Here is a 21,011-nt window from a genome sequence, read left to right as displayed (position 1 = left end):
GTCAGTGTCTGTCTCTTTACCTTTATACTCTTACTCCCCTCCCCCATTATTATGGGGAGAAACATTGTATAAAGGGGCACTTATGTGTAAAGATTATACCTTTTTAATTTAATCAAGGAATTTTATCTTTCTAGTTACTATGGTGTTTAGCACATAATTATTAAGAAACTTTAATGGATTTGGATAGGTTAGCACCACCAAGTGGCAAATCTGTGCTTTTTAATTTTTTCCTTTGTTACCTACTTCCCAATTAAGTAGGGGTATAATTTTTAATTTTTTTTGAGGCAGAACGAATTTTTTTTTGCTAAAAATATCCCTACATTTGTATTATTATATATATGTTTACAATTTAAAGCAATAGGCTTTATAAATAATGTTTTATATAGCTATATTGAAGTACAGTTAACAATAGTCTGCATGTATTTAGGGTGTCCATTTGGTAACTGGTGTATGTATACACGTAAACCTATGAGCACAATAAAGATAATGGCATTTCTGCCACCTCCATAAGCTTCAAGAAAGATTGTAATCCATCACTCCCTTCACCTGTCCACAGGTAACCACTGAATTGCTTCTTGTCATTCTGGGTTAGTTTGCGTTTTCTAGAATTTTACATGAATAGAATGATGTGGCATGTACTCTACTTTGATTTGGCTTTAATTATCTAGAATAATTACTTTGAGATTCATTCATGTTATGTGTGTTTAGTCCATTAGTAAAGTATCATTCACTAGTATTTATTCATACAGTATTCAGTAGTATAGTTCATAGTCTCAGTGTTTTTGTTGCTACGCAGTACTTTATTGTAGAGCACATATTGTTTACCCAGTTTCCTATTGACTGATATGGGGCTCTTTCCAAGTTCACTATCCAAGTCTTCCAATGAACATCGCTTTTATTTTTTTGGAGCAAATACCTAGGAATGGAATGACTGTATGGTATATGTTGTATATTTAGCATTTTTCAGCACTTCCAAACTATTCTTTAAAGTAGACATACCATTTTAATATTCACACTGACAATTCATGAACTTGTAGTACAAAAAAAAAGGAACAAAAAAGTTCTGGTTGCCCCACATCCTCAAGATTTAGGATGGTGAGCTTTAAAAAAAATATATCCATTTTGATAAGTATGTAGAAGAATTTCATTGTGGTTTCAGTTAGCATTTCTGTAATGCCCACCGGTGCTGAGCATTTTCTCATGTGCTTTCTTGTCATCTCTATATCTTCCTAGTGAGGTGACTGTTAAGATTTTTGCCCATTTTATTTTAAAATGTTTTTATTACTTGTTACTGACTTTTGAGAGTTTTTTCTTGTATTCTAGAAATAAGGTCTTTCTGATAAAAAATTGATTTGGGTCTTTTTAAAAAATATCTTTGTTTTCTCAGTGGATTATGACTTTCCAGTATCTCGAACATATGGGATGGTTATAATAATGCTTTAATATCCTTCCCTACTAATTTCACATTTGCATTCTTTTTTGGGGGGCAGTACTGGGGATTGAACCCAGGGCCATTTTACCGCTGAGCTACACCCTCCAGCTCTTTATTTTTTATTTTGAAATAGTGTTTTGCCAAGTTGTGGAGGGTCTTGCTAAGTTGTTGAAGTTGACCTCAAATTAACAATCCTCCTGTCTTACCTCCTAAGTACTGGGATCATAGGCATGTGCCACTGCCTTGTAGCTATTTTTTTGGTGGTACCAGGGATGGAACCTAGGGGCTTTCTACCTCTGGATTATACTCCCACACCTATTTTATATTTTTATTTGGAAACAGGGTCTCACTAAGTTGCTAAGAGCCTCACTAAGTAGCTGAGGCTGGCATTGAACCTGAGCAGTCCTCCAGTCTCGCCTCCCAAGTACTGGGATTACAAGTGTGTACCACCATGTCTGGCTGTAGCCATTTTTTAATAATTTTTTCTTCTTTTTTGTAGAGCATATTTAGCTGGCTTTCAGTGTGCCTTAGTGATTTTTTTTTAACCAGATGTCAGATAATTTTTTTTTTTTTCTTTTCAGTACTGGGGATTGAACCCACTGTTCAGTCTGAGCTACCCCCAGTGAACCTGTGATCCTCCTGTCTCACCTCCCAAGTACTGGGTTTACAAGTGTGTACCACCACACCTAGCTAGATAATATGATTTCTATTTTGTTGGGTGTTAGGTATTTTTGAGTTACTATAAAATATTCTTAAGATTTGTCTTAGAAGGCATTTAAATTATTTAAAATGATACTTTGGGGTCTTTTTTTTCTTTTTGCAGTACTGGGGATATTTTAACTCCGCGCGACATCCCCAGCACTATTTTTTTATTCTTTATTTTGAAACAGGGTCTCAATGAGTTGGGAAGGACCTCACTAAGTAGTTGAGGCTGGCCGCAAACCACAATCCTACTGTCTCAGCCTCCCGAATGCTGGAATTATAAGCATGTACCACCATGCCCAGCTTGTCTGTCTGTCTGTCTGTCTGTCTGTCCTTCCTTCCTTCCTTCCTTCCTTCCTTCCTTCCTTCCTTCCTTCTTTCTTTCTTTCTTTCTTTCTTTCTTTCTTTCTTTCTTTCTTTCTTTTAGAAAGTGTCTCACTGAGTTGTGAAGGGCCTCACTAAGTAGCAGAGGCTGTCCCCAAACCACGATCCTCTGATTTCCACCTCCAGAATGCTAGGATTACAAGCGTGTGCCTATAGGTTTTTTTTTGTAATAGTGTTAGGTAACATTTCCCTCTGGTCTTGAGTAGTTGAGTAGTTGATGGCACAGGCTGATCTGTTGGTTGCCTAAAGTTTAAGGAAGATTACAGACCTCTTGAATCCTCTGTGTACCTCTCTATTCTCTCTTACTTTATCCTGTGAATTCTAGCTGTCTTGACATAACCATTGCTACCTCTGTCTTCTCATGGACACCTTCTGGGTTTTCTCTTCCTTTGCCATAGCTGAGACTCTCAATAGTCAATTGTATTTCTTGCTTAATTGGTATATTTATTTATTCATTCATTTCTCTCCCTCTCCCTCTCCAGTACTGGGGATGGAACCCAGGGGCATTATACCTCCGAGCTACATCCCCAGCCCTATTTTTTTTAGTCTTTTTATTTTTTTGAAACAGTGTCTCACTGAGTTGCTAAGGGCCTCACAAAGTAGCTGAGGCTGCCTGCAAAGTTTGATCCTCCAGTCTCTGCCTCCCAAATACTGCCTGCACCACTACGCCTGACCTCATTGTTTTATTACTTATAGAAGTTACTGATCTTGAGTACCTCATGAGTAGGAGCTTGAAAACCATATAAAACCATTGTTGAATTGATTTGACCTGTTGTCCTATCCCCAGCCCCTGTGGAGGTTAAATCTAGCCTCTGTTGCTACTCAGTCTTGGTGAGAAGTGGAAGTTGTCCTGTAGTTTTTTCCCCTCATTATTTTGGTGAGATTAATACCTCTCTATTCTGTGTATCTCCTGCCCTCCAAATCCTGGCTGGAATGTTTGGCTATTTTCCATATTTGTTATAAACTCTAAAGATGATTGTTTTCTCTCAGGATTTTTTTTAAACCATTTCCTTCTTGTTTGTTTTAATTCTCTTCCCTCCTATACCTTCTGATAGGCAATATTGTCAGCAAGACATTCAGGAATTTATTAGATGCTCTATATTTAGAGATTGTGCCAATAGATGTTTGGCTAGTTTAAGATCATCAGGACAACCATAGAGTGGCTTTATACTAGTTTGTAACATACTGTATATCCTCACAATAGCATTCCTTTCTCTTCATTTTTAGGTTCATTTGGCAATTAGTGGTGGTAGTCTCTCAAATCTCCTGTTTGATCATCTCTGTTCCCTTTCTTTTCCTCAAATTATATTTTTCCATTGTTGAATCAGTGTTATGATTTCTGTTGACAGTCTCCCTCTAGCACCTTGAGATTTAATCCTATTTAAAACCTTATATTTTGTGGTCACCATCGATATGGCATTTTTGTTGTAAAACAAAACGCAGATATAGAAATACTTATTACATAACTTAAGGAATCATAAGGCAAACAGCCTTGTAACCACCACTCTGGTCAGGATATGGACCTTTGCTAGCTATTTCAGCAGATCTACCCAGTAACCTTCATTCCCAGTCACTACTCATTTTTATCATGAACACTTTCTTGTATTTAGTTTTTACAAGCATTTTATTTTATTTTATTTTTTTCAGGTTAAACCGAATGTTTATTGCATTTGTAGGGATGAAAGGAATGCAACAGGAGTAGAATTTTATAATATATATTAGACATCTATGTTAAAATGCTTCATTTTTCAAAGGTGTTTCTCCTGTTTTCATCTTCCTCAGAGCAATAAATAAGTAGTTACTTACTCACAGATAAACCGCTCCACTGTATTGGAAAGTAATTTTATCTCGACATTTCATTTTCTTACCATTTGCATTGTTTCACAGTGAAATTTACTCCGCTCAAATTAGAAGAGCCCGCTGGATTAGAGCCAGCAGTGTAAGACTCATGAGAACGCGTGCTAGTGTCCAGGGCCGGAGGTCCTGCATGCCCACTGGCACAAATCTCCTATTGTTCATATTATTAAACAGCAATAATAGAAATAAAATCTATATTGAAAAAGGAATTCAGAAGTGAGGTCATTAAATATAACTACATTTTAAATATAAATAGCACTTATTTCCTGATTGGTATCAGGTAAATAAACTGTCTATCTGGAATTCTGGTCTCAGAGAAAAAGATCAGAGACAAAGAGGGTGCTTCATGTTATCAGGTTCATTTTTCAAAACAATTGACATTTTTTAGGAAAGTCCCATTAGTCTTCCTTTTGGCGGACAACCTCAGCTACTTAGTGAGGCCCTTCATAACTCAGTGAGACCTTGGTTTAAAAAAAAAAAAAAAGACTAAAAAAAAAAATAGGGATGAGGGTGAAGCTCAGAGGTAGAATGCCTCTGGGTTTGGGTTCTGTCCTCAGCACGCTTTTAATCCCAGCATTTGGGAGGCTGAGACTGGAGGATCACTGTTCATGGACAGCCTTAGATACTTAGTGAGGCTCTTTGCAACTCAGTGAGACCCTGTTCTAAAATAAAGAATAAAAAAGAGGGCTAGGGGTGTAGCTTGGAGATAGAATGCCCCTGGGTTCCATCCCAAGCACTACAAAGAAAAAAATAGTTCTGTTGTGTTTAGGGGATAACAAGAAATAAGCTTGTATATGTTCAATATAGATTCATTTTTTTTTCTGAATCTTTTTGAATATGAGGATTTGGAACCCAAATATGGAGTCTGACTGCATGACTTCATAACACTTAGTAGCAGGTACAAATGAATAAACTTAGTAATTTTTATTCTATCTACTATTTCTGACAGAATTATTAATTCATATTAACATTATGCCCTTGAAGTTGTTGGAAAGCTAAATATAACTACTTAGAGAGTACAAATTTGATTTAGGATGGTGAATTTTTTTTGGTACTGGGATTTAACCCAGGGGCATTCTACACCCCTCTAGCCCTTTTATTTTGAAACAGGGTCTTGCTGAGTTGCTGAGGTAGTTGATTAGGCTAGTTTCAAACTTCCCAAATTTAGGATTACAAGCGTGTGCTACGATGCCCGGCTTAGAATTGTAAATTTTTTTTTTTTTTTTTTTTTTTGTGGTACCGGGGATGAATCCTTCTGCCTCTGGGCTACACTCCCAGACCTATTTTATATTTTTATTTGGAAACAGGGTCTCTTAAGCCAGCGAGGGGCTTTGAACCTGCGTGATCCTCCTGTCTCCGCCTCCCAAGCACGGGGATTATAAGTGTGTACCACCACGCCCGGCAGAATTGTAAATTTTTGAATATGCCATATTATCCTCAAAAAGTACAGAACACTTAAGGATGACTAAGCACAAGGGATGTGCAGCTTTGACTTTTTGTAAGGTGCCTGCTAATACTTTTTAGATATTTTCTCAGTTAAATCATGTAGGGAACTTGGTTTTTCCTAAGTGGGGAAAAAAAAAAGTAGACAGTACTTCATTAACAAATATATGGGAAAAAGTTACATAATGTGTGTCAGGTAAAGTTTATTTGATTGATAGTTTTCTTAAGGTTCCAGAATATCTTAAAAAATGATGATGATTGATTGAGGTAGTGGAGGTTGAACTCAGGGGCATTCTATCACCAGGCTACTCCTCAGCTTATTTTATTTTTTTAATTTTGAAATTAGCTCTCATTAAGTTGCAGGGAGTCTTGCTAAGTTGTTGAGGCTAGCTGTAAACCTGTGATCTTCCTTTCTCAGCCTCCCAACTACTGGAATGATAAGTGTGTGCCACCATCCCTGGCTCAAGAATTTCTTTAGTGTTATTAATATCCTGGACTGTGGCTGGGCGTGTAGATCAGTGGTAGAGCATGTACTAGTATATGTAAATCCCTGGATCAAATTCTAAGCACCAAATAAATCATGAACCTTGGGTTTTATTAATGATACCAACATTTTCATGGCAAATTAATGTCCCCTTTCCTACTATGAGAACTTTGACATTTTTTATTACTCTAATAACAGTCTTAGGTGAAAATATGCTGAAGTTTTTTTCTGGATATATCTCTTATCCATTTGTCATTAAAGCCTTAGATGTTAAATTTTTTTCTACATTATCTTTTCATATTTTTGAGGTCCACATATGTATTACCTGGTTCAGTGTCTTCTTTTATAAATTGAAAACTTAAGTCCACAAAGTTTATAGTTTATACTTCTGGAATACACTTATTTTATTTTTTTGGTGGTACTGGGGGTGGAACCCACGGCCTTTTTCTACCTCCAGGCTATACCCCCCAGGCCTATTTTACACTTTATTTGGAAACAGGGTCCCACTAAGTTGCTGAGAGCCTCACTAAGTAGCTGAGGCTGGCTTCGAACCTGTGTGATCCTCCTGTCTCAGCCTCCCAAGCACGGTGATTACAAGTGTGCGCCACTACGCCTGGCTTGGAATACCCTGTTTTTCATATGACACTGTGTGTGTGAGTTTTATATTATGCATGCTGGTGATTGAACCCATGGATATTTTTCCTCAAACCTCCAGACCAGTTTTATTTTTTATTTGGAAACCTGGTCTTGCTAAGTTTGAGACTAGCTTCTGACCTGAGATCTTCCTGTCTCAGCCTCCCAAGTACTGGGATTTCCAGCGTGTGTCACCATACCTGGCTCACATTATACTTTAAACTTATTTTTTTTAGTAAATGACTATATTTTCACTTTACAAGATTCATATAAGTTAGACATAACATAAAAAGTTACACTTTCTCTTTCAACCTTTTTCTATCGCATTCGCTCTCCAGAGGGTAACCTCTGTTAACACTTCACAATGTGTTCTTCCAGATTTTTTTCTATATATTTCACACAAATATAAAGAGAGAAACTTTTAGAGCAAATGTCATCATACATACTATATATCATTCCACATATGCCTAATTCATTTAATCCTCATCACTTAACGCTTGAGTAGTATTCCTCATAGAATAGATGGATATATTTGGTCGTTTTCCTATTTGTGGGCATTTAGATTCATATCCTCTCTTCTTTCCTCAGTTCTCTCCTTTCCCTCTGATATTATAATGTTCCTGTGAATATTCTTCTTTTTCTGTGACTATTCTTGTGTGTATCTTTGTACATGTGTGAATATGTGTGTGTTACACATGTGTATGTGATATGTATATATATGCTTTAAAATTGTAATCTTTATATAATTGATGTAGAATTCTCTCTCACCCTATCCATCTTGGCCTCCTGCTAATATTTTAGTCAGGTGTTTAACATAAGAACTTCCCCTGGTGTTTTTTGATAGTAAATTATGTATCACACACATGTATACACATGTTTATAGCAGTACTATTCACTGTGGCTATATTAGGGAACCAATTGAGTTTCTGTCTACAGATGAATAAAGAAAAAAATATACGCAATGGAGTTTTACTCAGTCATAAAGAACAAAATTATGTCACCTTCAGGAAAATGGGTGGGACTAGAGAACATCATGCTGAGATCAGCCAGACTCAGAAAATCTAGAACTGTACCTTTTTTTCAATATGTAGAAGCTGGAGAGAAGGAAAGGAAAAGAACTCATGAGAACTAGGAGAGAGACCAGTAAAGTAGTGGAAGGGGAAAGAGTGGGAGCAGAGGCAAGATGAGATTAGGGAAGGTTTGGAGAAGGAAGGAAACAGATCAGATAATGTTAGTACATGTAGGACTGTTGCTGTGAATCTCACTGTCATATGCAATTACAATGCATCAGTAAAGTTATCTAATAAGAGTTACAACTGTACTGAAACAATTATTACTTGCTGTAAGCCTTTATAATAAAAACTAATGTTTCACTATCAAAAGTTTTACATTTTTTATTTCTAAAGGTATGTATGTTCATTAACATTAAACACACAGGAGAGGCAGTAAAAGTAATGTGGAAGCTTTGTAGAGTAGTGGTGAAGAGCTTTTTTTTGGGCATCAGAATTAGTAGGTTTGTTTCAACCTCACCTGTTACTACTGGCAACTGTTTATTTTTTAATTTCAACTTTTTTTGTGTGGTACTGGGGAGGGGTGGTGGAACCCAGGGGCTTTCTGCCTCCAGGCTACACCCCAGCCCTATTTTATAATTTATTTGGAAACAGTCTCACTAAGTAGCTGAGGCTGGCTTGGAACCAGTGAGATCCTCCATTCTCAGCCTCCCAAGCGCTGGGAGTACAAACGTGCGCCACCATGTCCGTTTTCTTTAATTTTTTAAGCAATAGAGATCAACCACAGATGTAGACCTCTAAGTAATGAAAGCAGGATTTCCAGACTCTTGGCAACAACTTACTTAGCCTCTTTCAGCTCTCTCACTGACCTGAACTGGGCTTTTTAAAAAAGCCCATTGATAGTCACTAGAGTTTCGGGATCTATGGTTTAGGAGTGTCGTAAGGATTAAGTCATAACAAATAGAGTTCCTGGTGTGTATGTGTTCCATCATTGTTAGCTAAAAATAGGATATGTGCCCATTTACATTGATGAGTGAGGTCGTGAGGGGCTCTGGTATTGCTTGCCTTGCTATTCTGAAGAGTAATGTAATTAAATTAACAAAAGATTTTCATAAATAGACTCAACATATGAGAAGTACTTATGTCTTACAAAGTGACTGTTTTCATTTTCCTATTTTCATAAATCAAAAAAAATCTCCTTTTATAGTTTGAAATGAGTTCCAGGAATGGAATCTTAACATTATACAAATAGGCAATAAGGTTTAACTTCAGATGTTTATGCTTACTCATGAATTAAGTCTTCCTTATATTCCCCATAGGACTTCGTTCAGTGAACATGTTTTAATCGTCTTTATATACTTAGTTTTTTTTTTAAACATGCTTTTATACATAGAAGTACTTAGTAAATATTTGAAAATTTGAACTTGTTTTAACTAGTAATTTCCAGGAGTACTTATCACTACTCTTTAAGATTCTTATTCTCTGAATTTCTGTGCTGTGTTACAAAACACATCAAAATGATCTTTTAGTAAAAGTAAGCTATTATGGAAATAGTTAGAAAACATCGATTTTTTTCATTGTATTTTATTTCATATTCCTGGGCATTTTCAGGTTCATTTTTAAAAAATTTGAATCCAATATATTTCTTATAGTTCATTAAAAATATAAAATTTAAATGAAATTTATATGTTGAGAGAAATAGCAATTAGTCTGATATCTTTGTTTATGGAGAAGATTAAGGTTATGATTTTTATTAATTTTTTTTGTGGTACTGGGGTTCCTGGAGACCCTTACTACCTCTGGGCTACACTCCCAGACCTATTTTTATGCTTTTTTTTATTTGGAAACAGGGTCTCTTAAGCCAGAGAGGCTGGCTTCGAACCCACCTGATCCTCCTGTCTCCACCTCCCAAGTGCGGGGATTACAAGTGTGCGCCACCATGCCTGGCTAATTCCACCTCCCAAGTGCGGGGATTATAAGTGTGCGCCACCATGCCTGGCTAATTTTTATTAATTTGAAAAACAAACTTCCAGGCATAAGAAAACAAACTGTTTATCAGTTTGTTTGAAATTTTCTTAAATCTGAGTGTTATTTTTAAAAATACAGGCTAAGCAACTCACCTAAAAATCCAGAAGCTGCAATACTCCCAAATCTAAAACTTTCAGCAGCAACATGATGCTACGAGTGGAAAATTCCACGCCTTTACTTCATATGGCTGGTCACAGTCAAAATGCAGATGCACTAAGCATATAAAATTAATTTCAGGCTATGTGTATAAGGTGCTTATGAAACAAATGAATTTTGTGTTTAAGCTTAGTTCCCATTCCCAAGATATATCATTATATGTGTATGCAAATATTCTGAAACCCAAAATACTCTGGTTTCAAGCATTTTGGAGAAGGTATTTGTGATATATTTGTATATGAGTGAATCAGACAGTTGGCCAGGCATTTTAAGAAAATATCTTGTTACTTTTAACAAATGTTGAAATAACGTTATCATATTTTTGCTGTTTCAGATTATATATGAACAGGAAGGGGTATATATTCACTCATCTTGTGCAAAGACCAATGACCAAGACAGCTTAATTTCAGGAATATTACGTGTTTTAGAAAAGGTAAGCTTCTAGTAAGTGCTTAATATTTAATATTAAATTAATACTTGGGATGGGCATTGTGGCGCACGCTTGTAATCTCTGCACTTGGGAGGCGGATACAGGAGGATCACGTAGGTTCGAAGCCAGCCGTGCTGGCTTAGGAGACCTTGTTTCCCCTCCAAAATAAAATAGGTTTGGGAGTATAGCCCAGGAGGTAGAAGGGCTTCCAGGAACCCCAGTACCACCAAAAAAAAAAAAAAAAAAAAATAATAATAATAATACTTAATAGCTTACAGAAGGGGTTTATCTTTGAGGCATTATTAGAAAGTAAATTTTATTTGTAATATACAATAATGTAATTGAACTGTGGTCGTACATTGAATATGAAAATGATGTTAGAAATAAAATACTTTAGCGAGCCAGGCATGGTGGTTCATGCTTATAATCCCAGTACTTAGGAGACTGAGACAGGAGGATCAAAGGTTCAAAGCCAGCCTCTGCAACTTAGTGTGAGGCCCTATTTCCAAATAAGAAGTAAAATTGGATTGGGGTTATAACTTGGAGGTAGAATGCCTCTGGGTTCAATTCCTTAGCACCCCCCCCCCAAAAAAAAAAGGAAATAAAATACTTTAGATAAGCCAGTAAAATGATGTGGAATTATTATTATTTTTTGTTTTTGTTTTTGTTATTTTGGTGGTACTGGGGTGGAACCCAGAGGCTTTCTATCTCCGGGCTATACTCCCAGACCTATTTTATATTTTATTTGAACAGGGTCTCACTAAGTAGCTGAGGCTGGCTTGAACCTGTGTGATCCTCCTGTCTCAGCCTCCCAAGTGCGGGGATTACAAGAGTGGGCCACCATGCCTGCTCAAAATGATGTGGAATATTTTAAAACTTATTAGGTAGAAGTTGCAATAATAGAAAATTTTTATAATGAAAATAACCAGAATCAAATCTATATAACATTTGCTATCACGTAGTAGTTAATATATGATACTAACATGTTTAAAATGCTATTTAAGACACTAAAATTTCATTTTGGGTTCAAGGAATGAAAAATAAGTAGCTCAAAAATGTATCATATTAGCTGGGCATGGTAAAACATGCTTGTAATCCCAGTATTTGAGAGGCTGAGACACGATCGCAGGTTTGAGAACAGCCTCAACAATGTACTGAGACTGATGGGTCCCTGTTTCAAAACAAGACGGACTGGGAATGTAGCTCTGAAGTAGAATGTCTCTGGGTCCAATCTTCATTACTGTAAAAAAACAACATTCCAAAAATATATCATATTGCTTAATACTAATTGAATTCATAATTTCTTTTTTTAGGATGCTGAAGTAATTGTGGACTGGAGACCATTGGATGATGCATTAGATTCTTCTAGTATTCTCTATGCTGGAAAGGTATTTAAGGGGGAGGGAAAAAAAAAGAAAGAAAGTTATACAGGACTATACATGTGCACATTTTACTTAAATAGCCACCATTAGCTGTTTTCCTCAAATAACTCAGTCTGGAGTTTGGGTACTTTTTGTAGTGGTTCTCGTGTTATTAGATGGCTGCTACATTTTCAGACCTTAAGACTGCATTTGAAACAGGAAAAGGAAAAAGAGGGGTGAAGCTATTATGAAAACCAAAGTGTGTCCAGAAGCACTTAATTGACTCTACGCGTGGACACACACATACACACACGCACACACACACACTTACTTTTTTTTTTTTTCAGTACTGGAGATTGAACCCAGAAGCATTCTACCTCTGAGATATACCCCCAGCCCTATTTTTAGTCTTTATTTTGAAACAGGGTCTCTCAAGTTTCTGAGGGCCTCACAAATTGCTGAGGCTATCTGCGAAACTGCGATCCTTTAATCTCAGCCTCCCAAAGTGTGCACTACCACACCTGGCATTTTGCTTATATTTTTTTGGCAACTTTAACTGCAAGAAAGCCTGGACATGTTTTCTTGATTTTGTTGGTAAAAATGAAGAAGGGAGTGAAGGATAGGTATTTGGTTGTCTGCCACAACTTACAAACTTAATAGAAGGTTGAGATGTTATGGATTGAAATAAAATTTTAGTTTTAGACCTTAAATACTTTGTCTAATTTTTTTTAGGACTCCAGTTCAGTTGTAGAATGGACTCAGGCCCCAAAAGAAAGACCTCATCGAGGACCAGAACATCTGAACAGTTATGAAGCAGAATGGGACATGGTTAATACAGTTTCATTTAAGAGGAAACCACACACCAATGGAGGTATTAATTAAATCTTTTGGAATCTTAAACTGATCTGCAGCAACATACTAATAAGTAAAAGTGCAAAAATTTTTAATGCTCTTTAGTCAGGAGGATTTGATGCTTTAATACATATATAACCCCTATTTTAGTTGTTTTAATCTCTCATCGATTGTGACTTCAAAAAAGCATTTAAAATTACTTGTTCTATTTTAGTTATTAATGGCAAAAAGAAAAACTAAAAAAATCTGTCTTTCATACACATTTTTCTTAATCTAGTAGAATTAAAAAAAAACATGTTATTTTATCCTAAAGCAGCAGGGGGAGTTGGAGTATACTACTAAACCATACCATTGTAATGTTAGTGTTTACTGGGATATTTGAAGCTCATTGCTGTATACCTTTTGTATATGTTCAGTTTCTCCTTACCTTTCTATCAAAATTTAAATCTGTATTTGCAGAGTGGTGATTATTTGTATGTAGTTAACAAAAAAGCCAACCTAGCAACCTGACATTATTATATATGCTAATTCATGTAGTTGACATAGCCCATATAGCCATAGAATATATACACTTTATTATGTAATTAGCCCATCTCTGATGTGGCCAGCCTGGTTGTGTTTGTTTTTTAAAACATAAATTTTTGTCTAGAGTTCAAATGTAAAGTTTTAAAAAATATTAACTCATGCCAGGTGTGGTGGTGCATGCTTGAAATCCCAGTACTTGGCAGGCTGAAACAGGAGAATAGTGGATTTGGGGCTAGCCTCAGCTACTTAATAAGGCCCTCTGCCTAGGTGTTTTTTTTGTTTTTTTTTGTTTTGTGGTACTGGAGGTGGAGCCCAGAGGCTTTCTACCTCCGGGCTATACTCCCAGACCATTTTATATTTTATTTGGAAACAGGGTCTCACTAAGTGGCTGAGAGCCTCACTAAGTAGCTGAGGCTGGCTTCGAACCTGTGCGATCCTCCTGTCTCAGCCTCCCAAGCGCGGGGATTACAAACATGCACCACCACGCCTGTCAGGAGATTTAGGTTTTAAAAAAATCAAAACCAAAGATCACACTCTGGAGTTGGAACCTGAGCATTTTCTCAGACATGTTTAGGTTATTTTAATGTGTGGTCAGAGTTGAGAACTGTGGCAAAACAAAACAAACCACAGATGTAAATATTGCTATGTGACTTAGTTATGCAGAATGAGTATAAAATGAAGAGAATTTATTTTGTAATTGTTAGAAGTTAAGGAAATAATTTCTTTATTTTTTACAGTTTATTTGGAAACAAGGTCTTACTATGTTGCCAAGAGCCTCACTAAGTAGTTGAAGGTGGCTTCAAACCTGTGCAATCCTCCTGTCTCAGCCCTCCAAGTGGAGGTGATTACAAGTGTGTGTCACCACGCCCAGCAAGGAAATAATTTCTAAGAAATGAAGTTTCTTAGAAATTTTTATATTTTTTAAAAGGTTTTTTTTAGAGACAAAGCTTTTATTTACTTTCCCTACCTTTTAGCTTTTACTTTTTTTTTTTTTTCTGGTATTGGAGATGGAACCCAGGGGCATTCTACCTCCGAGCTTCACCCCGAGCCCTTAATTTTTATTCTTTATTTTGAAACAGGGCCTCACTAGGTTGCAGAAGGCTTCACTAAGTAGGTGAGACTAGCTGCCAACCCATATCCTCCTGTCTCAGCCTCCCAAGTACTGGGATTACAAGCATGTGCCACCACGCCCAGCTTGTTTTTAATTTTTTTGTGCTTTTTTTATGAAGCACAAAGGAAACTTGGGACAAAACTTTAGAAAATGGGCTATTGAAGACTTAACTTTGTATTTCTTAAGATCATTTAACTTTATATTACCTTAAGATAATTTAACTTTATATTTCAGAAGTTTCTATTGCTAAATCCTTTTTTGTATAAGAGATGAAGTTTTTTGATAATAGGTCTTCCCAGAAGAATAGATTGTTAAAAATGATTACATGCCGGCCGACGTGGCACATGCCTGTAATTCCAGTACTTGGGAGGCTGAGACAGAGAAGGATTGCAGGTTTGTAGCCAGCCTCAGCTACTTAGTGAGGCCCTCTACAACTTAGTGATATCCTGTCTCAAAATAAATAACAAATAATAAGGCTGGGGTTGTAGCTTGGAGGTAGAATGCCCTTGGATTCAGTCTCCAGCATAACACACACACACACACACACACACACACAGTGATTATTTGCATCCAAATGTCATTTCTTTCATGTTAATTCTATACACGATATATACTTACTAAAATTTATTCTTCAGTTTCCCCATATTATTGTATTGAAGATAATTTTTACCTTTCCTTTAAGGAGAAAGAAGGAAAATTTGAGTTAACTCTTGGCCTTTCTTAGGTTTCCTTTGCAATTCCATCTATTTCTGGGTAGCTCTTGGCATGGACTGACTTCTAGATTACTTTTATGTACTAGTTTATTAGCACATCTTTGAGTACCTACTATATGCTAGCTAAGTTGCTGACAGCATATATATAATAAAGAGTTAGCCACTTTTCAAGCACTGGGGAAATACCTGTGAACAAAATAAAGTTCCTGTTTTTGTGAAGCTTATATTCTTGTAGAAGAACTTGTGGAATTGTAGTATTTCTCTCATCTTTGTTAAGCGTTATGTGAGGAAATGTGTGATTTATTTTTCTTTTCTTTTTTTTTCTTTTTCTCTTGGTGGTACTGGGGTTCCTGGAAGCCCTTCGACCTCCGGGCTACACTCCCAGACCTATTTTATACTTTTTATTTGGAAACAGGGTCTCTTAAGCCAGCGCAGCTGACTTCGAACCTGCGAGATCCTCCTGTCTCTACCTCCCAAGCATGGGGATTATAAGCATGCGCCCAGCATTTTCTCTTGAATATAATATGTAATGTGTCTTTTAGAAAGGAAAATTGTGTAGAATCTTTGCTCTTGCAAATCCATAAACTTCTAATAACTCATATAGAATGCATATGCTATATAAAATTGTCCGTATAAAAGCCAGGCGTGGCACATGCTTGTAATCCCAGCACTTGGGAGGCTGAGACAGGAGGATCGCACAAGTTCAAAGCCAGCCTCAGCTATTTAGTAAGGCTCTCAGGAACTTAGACCCTGTTTCCAAATAAAATATAAAATAGGTCTGGTAGTATATCCCGGAGGTAAATAAAGCCCCTAGGTTCCACCCTCAATAACACACACACACACACACACACACACACACATTGCCCATTTGATATTCTTGCTTTAATTTAGATTAAATTCTTCAATTGTACCAATAGTATTTAAAAAATTATCTACTTTTTCATTGCTGTTTTTCTATGACAGTAATTAGTCTTTGCAAACGGACTAGTATGTATTCCTTCTAAGTAGTTCAAGTGCATTCACACTTGAATGAGTCATGGATAAGTGGGAATTCTAGACATAGTCTTATTTAGATGTCACATTGTAGTGGTGTTATGAGCTCTGTACCAGTAGAACATTCTGTAAAATAGGTGGGCATATGGCACTTACTCTGTTACCATCCTTAGGTATGAGTACATCATTCACATGCCTGTGGAATAAGCAGGGTGTGGTAGCATGTGCCTATAATTCCAGTATTTGGGAGGCTAAGAGACAGAGGTTTCCAGGTTTGACGACAACCTCAGCAATGTAGTAAAACTCTTAGCAACCTAGAGAGACAACTGTCTTAAAAACAAAACAGAAAGGAGCTGGGTGTGGTGGCACACATTTGTGATCCCAGTACTTGGGAGGCTGAAACAGGAGGATTGCAGGTTTGCAGCCAGCCTCAGCTGCTTAGTGAGGCCTTCTGCAACTTAGACCCTGTTTAAAAATAAAAGAATAAAAAATAGGGCTAGGGTATGGCTCAGAGATAGAATGCTCCTGGGTTTGTTCACCAGTACCACAAAACAACAAAAACAACAAAACATTAAGGGGGGGGGGAGGGCTTGGCTCCTCAGAGGTAGAATACCACTCAGTTCAATCCCCAGTACCACAAACTAGTGTGGAATCTAGGCAGAGCATTGTATATAGATATATTACTTGAGCCTTGTTAATGTGTCCATGAAATAGTGATGGTGCAGACAGAGGTTTCTGTAAGCTGTAGATTTCTATCAGGTTAGGAAATTTTGTTGGAGATGATGGAGCTAGTGTTCTTGATTATGTAGGAAAGTGGCAGACAAGCAGATCAACCCTGATGGGTCTGTCTTTTAATCAAGTCTTGTAAGCAGCTGTCTCCTATTTAGTGTTTCTTTGTAGAGTTGATAATGTGGGATGGAATTCATAAAGGCCTTGAGTAACAAGATAATGTGATATTAGAGAACAGGTACTTTTAAGATTTCAGAGACATGACATGCTTATGTATAGTTAAATTGTTAAAATAAGTGACATTAGAAATTAGTTTTAGATATTAGAATTATTGAGAAAAATACTTTTACTTTGTTTCATAAAATTTTATTTAAATAGTTCATCTTAATTTGCTTTAACAGTTAGGATAATGTTCATAAACTTAGGGTTTTAGCTTCTGTAAATAAATGAGAAACTCAAAATACTAGAATTTCTGTAACTAAGTTTGGTTTGAAATGCAGTCTTAATTTAGTAGAGAGTCAATTTAGCAGCTGGGCTTAGTGGAGCATGCCTGTACTTGTCAGTACTTGGGAGGCTGAGACAGGAGGATCACATGTTTGAAGTCAGCTTCAGTAACTTAGTGAGACTGTCAACAACTAATGATACCCTGTTTCAAAATAAAAAATCAAATAGGGCTGGGGGTGTAGCTCAGAGGTAGAATGCCCCTGGGTTTAATTCCCAACATACAGATCCAGTTAATTTTAGCACGATGATTGAGTAATTGAGTGTATTTTTTTTTTAAACTTTCACATCTTAGTTACCATCTTCAATTTCCTACTCTGAAGGTTTTTATTTATTTATTTTTTAAACAAAATGTCTACTTGTATACTCACTCCAGTGCTATAAGTCAGTATGCTGAACTTCACTATCAATGTAGTATCCTAAAAATAGTCTTAAAAGAAAGTGGAGAAATAAAAATTTTTAAAAAAGATTTTCCAGGGATTATTTGCAGGGAGTAGGAAAGATTACCATTCATTGAGTACTTGCTGTATATTTGGCTTATACTAGTTAGTTGCTGAATTAGTTGCTCTCTTAATTCCTGAAATAGTATTGGAAGGTAAGTATAATTATTTTCATTTTACAGATGAAACACTCAAAGAGATTCATTTATTTTTTCCCAGATCAGTCAGTAACATAGCAGTGCTGGAATTTGAATCTGGCTAGCTTGCTTCCAAAGCCATGGTCATTTTTGGTTAAAGATTTTATTTTACATAGGGGTAGCATTTTTTGAACTTACATGTGGCAGTGTAATTATTTTAAAAATTCTTCTGAGGACGATGTTTGGTTGCTGTTTCTAATACAAGTGGAAGCTATAGTATTAAGAATGCTATAGTGATTCCCTGGCTTCAGCAAATTTCTGTTTAGACAGTCATAAAGAACACTGTCAGTACCTTTAAAGAGGTGAAAAAAATTTTTTTGCCCCACTTTCTTGTTTTTAAGATGCTCCAAGTCATAGAAATGGGAAAAGCAAATGGTCATTCCTGTTCAGTTTGACAGACCTGAAATCAATCAAGCAAAACAAGGAGGGTATGGGCTGGTCGTATTTGGTATTCTGTCTAAAGGATGACGTCGTTCTCCCTGCTCTGCACTTTCATCAAGGAGATAGCAAACTACTGATTGAATCTCTTGAAAAACATGTGGTATTGTGTGAGTAAGTATCAACTTATCTTCTACTATTGAGCTGGATTGTTAATCCCAAAGCAAACTAGTTTTACTTGTTTTTGGGCACCAGTTACTTAGGTACATATAAGGGCATGAACAACGTTATTTTTTTCTGGTATACTCACTTATTATGAGTGACTAAATAAAATTTTGCCATTTTAATTATTTGAATCTCAGACTTTATGACCTTATTTGTATTTTAAAGAAAAGATGAGTCCAGTCTCTATATATTTAAAAAAATTGTGTAATATATGAATGTTTGCTAATTTATCTTTATCATTTTGTGTTTAAACAGAGATAAATTTGTAATGTTGGAACTTTAAGTTAGGCCAGTCTATGTTCTTAATAAGATTGTGTGTAATTATAAGACAGGGCCTTCTCACTTTTCAAAAACTTTGTCTTATTTGTTCACCAGTGCGCCTCTGTTGTACACAAATACTTTTTCTTGTTCTCATTCTCAACAAATATTTTTTGGGTGTCTATTAACTTTCCAAAGCATTATGCTAGTTGCCTTATATTTAGTAGTTAACCAAACAGGCATATTCCTGGATCTTGAGAATTTATAGTCTTGTGAAGGATGTTGACAAAGAATGATAATTAAAACTGAAAAACACACCGGGCATGGTGGCGCACACTTGTAATCCCCGCGCTTGGGAGGCTGAGACAGGAGGATCACACAGGTTTGAAGCCAGCCTCAGCTACTTAGTGAGGCTTTCAGCAACTTAGTGAGACCCTGTTTCCAAATAAATATAAAAAAATAGGTCTGGGAGTATAGCCCGGAGGTAGAAAGCCCCTGGGGTTCCACTCCCAGTACCACCAAAACAAACAAACAAACAAACAAACACTGAAAAACGAAGATGGAGAAAGCACGAGGTACTTTGCAAGCTGTCAGGAAGACAGGTGGAATACCTATTATGTACTGGAGGGCTGGGATCAAGGAAGATTTTCTGGAAGTAGTAACCAAGTTGAGACCTGAAATATTAGTGAAACATTAGTGTGAAAGAAGGAAATGTTTACAAGGAGGAAATTTTTATGGAAAGAAAATAAAAACATGATGAAATTACAGGACAAATTAGTTCAATATTACATCTCTACAAAGTGTGGGGAGCAGAGTGTTCTGTGTGATCGATGAGGCTAGAGAGCTCAGTGAAGGCCAGAACGCGCAGGATCTTAAGTCATGTTAGCAGGTTATTCCAGTCATCCAGAAGAGGTTAAGGTGGCCTGAGCTAGGAGAATGACAGGTGAAGAGAAGTTTTGGATAAGTGTTTGGGATTAGATTTTGTGATTGATTTGATACATGGTGGTGAGAAGGGAGAAATTGAGGATTTAGGTTTGGGAGAACTGCAGGAGATGATTGTTAAATTCATTAACAGTGTCCTCACTTTATGATAGAGTTTAATCAGCACCCTGCCTACATTTAGATTCTGTAAGGCTGGGAGGGACCCCCAAATTGGAAGATTTTGACATAAGGTCTCCCCAATTTTAATAATTATTTTCTTGACATCGTTCTCAAGACTGTAAATTCTCACAGATTCAGGAACATGCCTGTTTGTTCTTCCTGTTGATCGCCTCTGGCTGGCAGTAGGCATGCTGTTGCATACCAGTAAGTCTAAGAAAGGCCCGGATGGTTATATGTTGGTTTTGGAATTTGAAGAGAGTGTGTGAGTAGGCTACCATCGGAAAGGTTAATAGATTTCAGGAAAGGCAGTGTAATGATTGGAACAGAAGGCGATGGCTGTTGAGTAATAGGCATTAAAGACTTGGCAGGGTGTGTGTGGTTAGCACTAGTAAGCTCAGTATTACTCAGGATTGTGACATAACTTACAAAAGAGCCAGTAAGTTTGTATTTTAGAAAAGTAGAGCCAGGCATGCTTGGGAGGCTGACACATACACCAAAAGGCTGTTTTAAGCACTGCTTTAAGTGTGCTTGACTAATTCTCTTTCACTGAAGAAACAACCATTATAAGGAAGGAATCAAAATGGTCCTAGGAAAAATATTTGAAGGGTGTCGGGTTTTAATTTGACGAAGAGTCTCATTGCAACAGTAAATAAAACCAAACATCTTACTATAATTAGTGAGGACCTGCCCTATTGTTTTGGTTCTTTTTTTTTTTTGTGGTACTAGGGTTTGAACACGGGGACATTATACCTTTGAGCTATATCCCCCAGCACTATTATTTTATTCTTTATTTTGAAACAGGGTCTCACAAGTTGCGGAGGGCCTCATTAAGTAGCTGAGGCTGGCTGCGAACCTTCAATCCTCCTGTCTCAGCCTCCAAAGTACTGGGATTACAAGTGTGCACCACCATACTTGGCTTTCTTTGATTCTTATCCCCTAACCTTTTCTTAAGATAATTTTCACCTACTGTTTCTTGTGCCTAGAATATTCTCTTTCCTTTTTTTGAGATCTCAGCTTACTGTTTCCTCAGAGGGGCTTTCCTGGATACTTTACCACTTCTTCCTGTCT

At 36.7% G+C, this 21,011-nt stretch overlaps 1 protein-coding gene across 9 annotated transcripts in view; it reads left to right on the top strand.

The window, feature by feature from the left end:
* The window catches only part of TBC1D15 (TBC1 domain family member 15), a gene marked incomplete at both ends in the record, with an annotated part of 66,677 nt that overhangs the window by 10,132 nt on the left and 35,534 nt on the right, over positions 1–21,011 (top strand). For 7 of the 9 annotated variants that reach the window (XM_080705513.1, XM_080705507.1, XM_080705511.1 and 4 more), the window contains 4 exons: positions 10,464–10,562; positions 11,873–11,947; positions 12,653–12,791; positions 18,323–18,533. In XM_080705513.1, coding sequence (XP_080561639.1) covers positions 10,464–10,562; positions 11,873–11,947; positions 12,653–12,791; positions 18,323–18,533 — 524 coding nt within the window. The remainder of the gene's footprint in view (positions 1–10,463; positions 10,563–11,872; positions 11,948–12,652; positions 12,792–18,322; positions 18,534–21,011) is intronic. The other 2 variants (XM_080705510.1, XM_080705512.1) reach the window with 2 other exon arrangements.

This window comes from Muscardinus avellanarius, assembly GCF_963383645.1.
Source record: "Muscardinus avellanarius genome assembly, chromosome: 11".
In the NCBI taxonomy this organism is placed as follows: domain Eukaryota; kingdom Metazoa; phylum Chordata; class Mammalia; order Rodentia; family Gliridae; genus Muscardinus; species Muscardinus avellanarius.
Note: the sequence above shows the minus strand (reverse complement) of the source record. Positions and strands in the feature narration are given on the sequence as shown.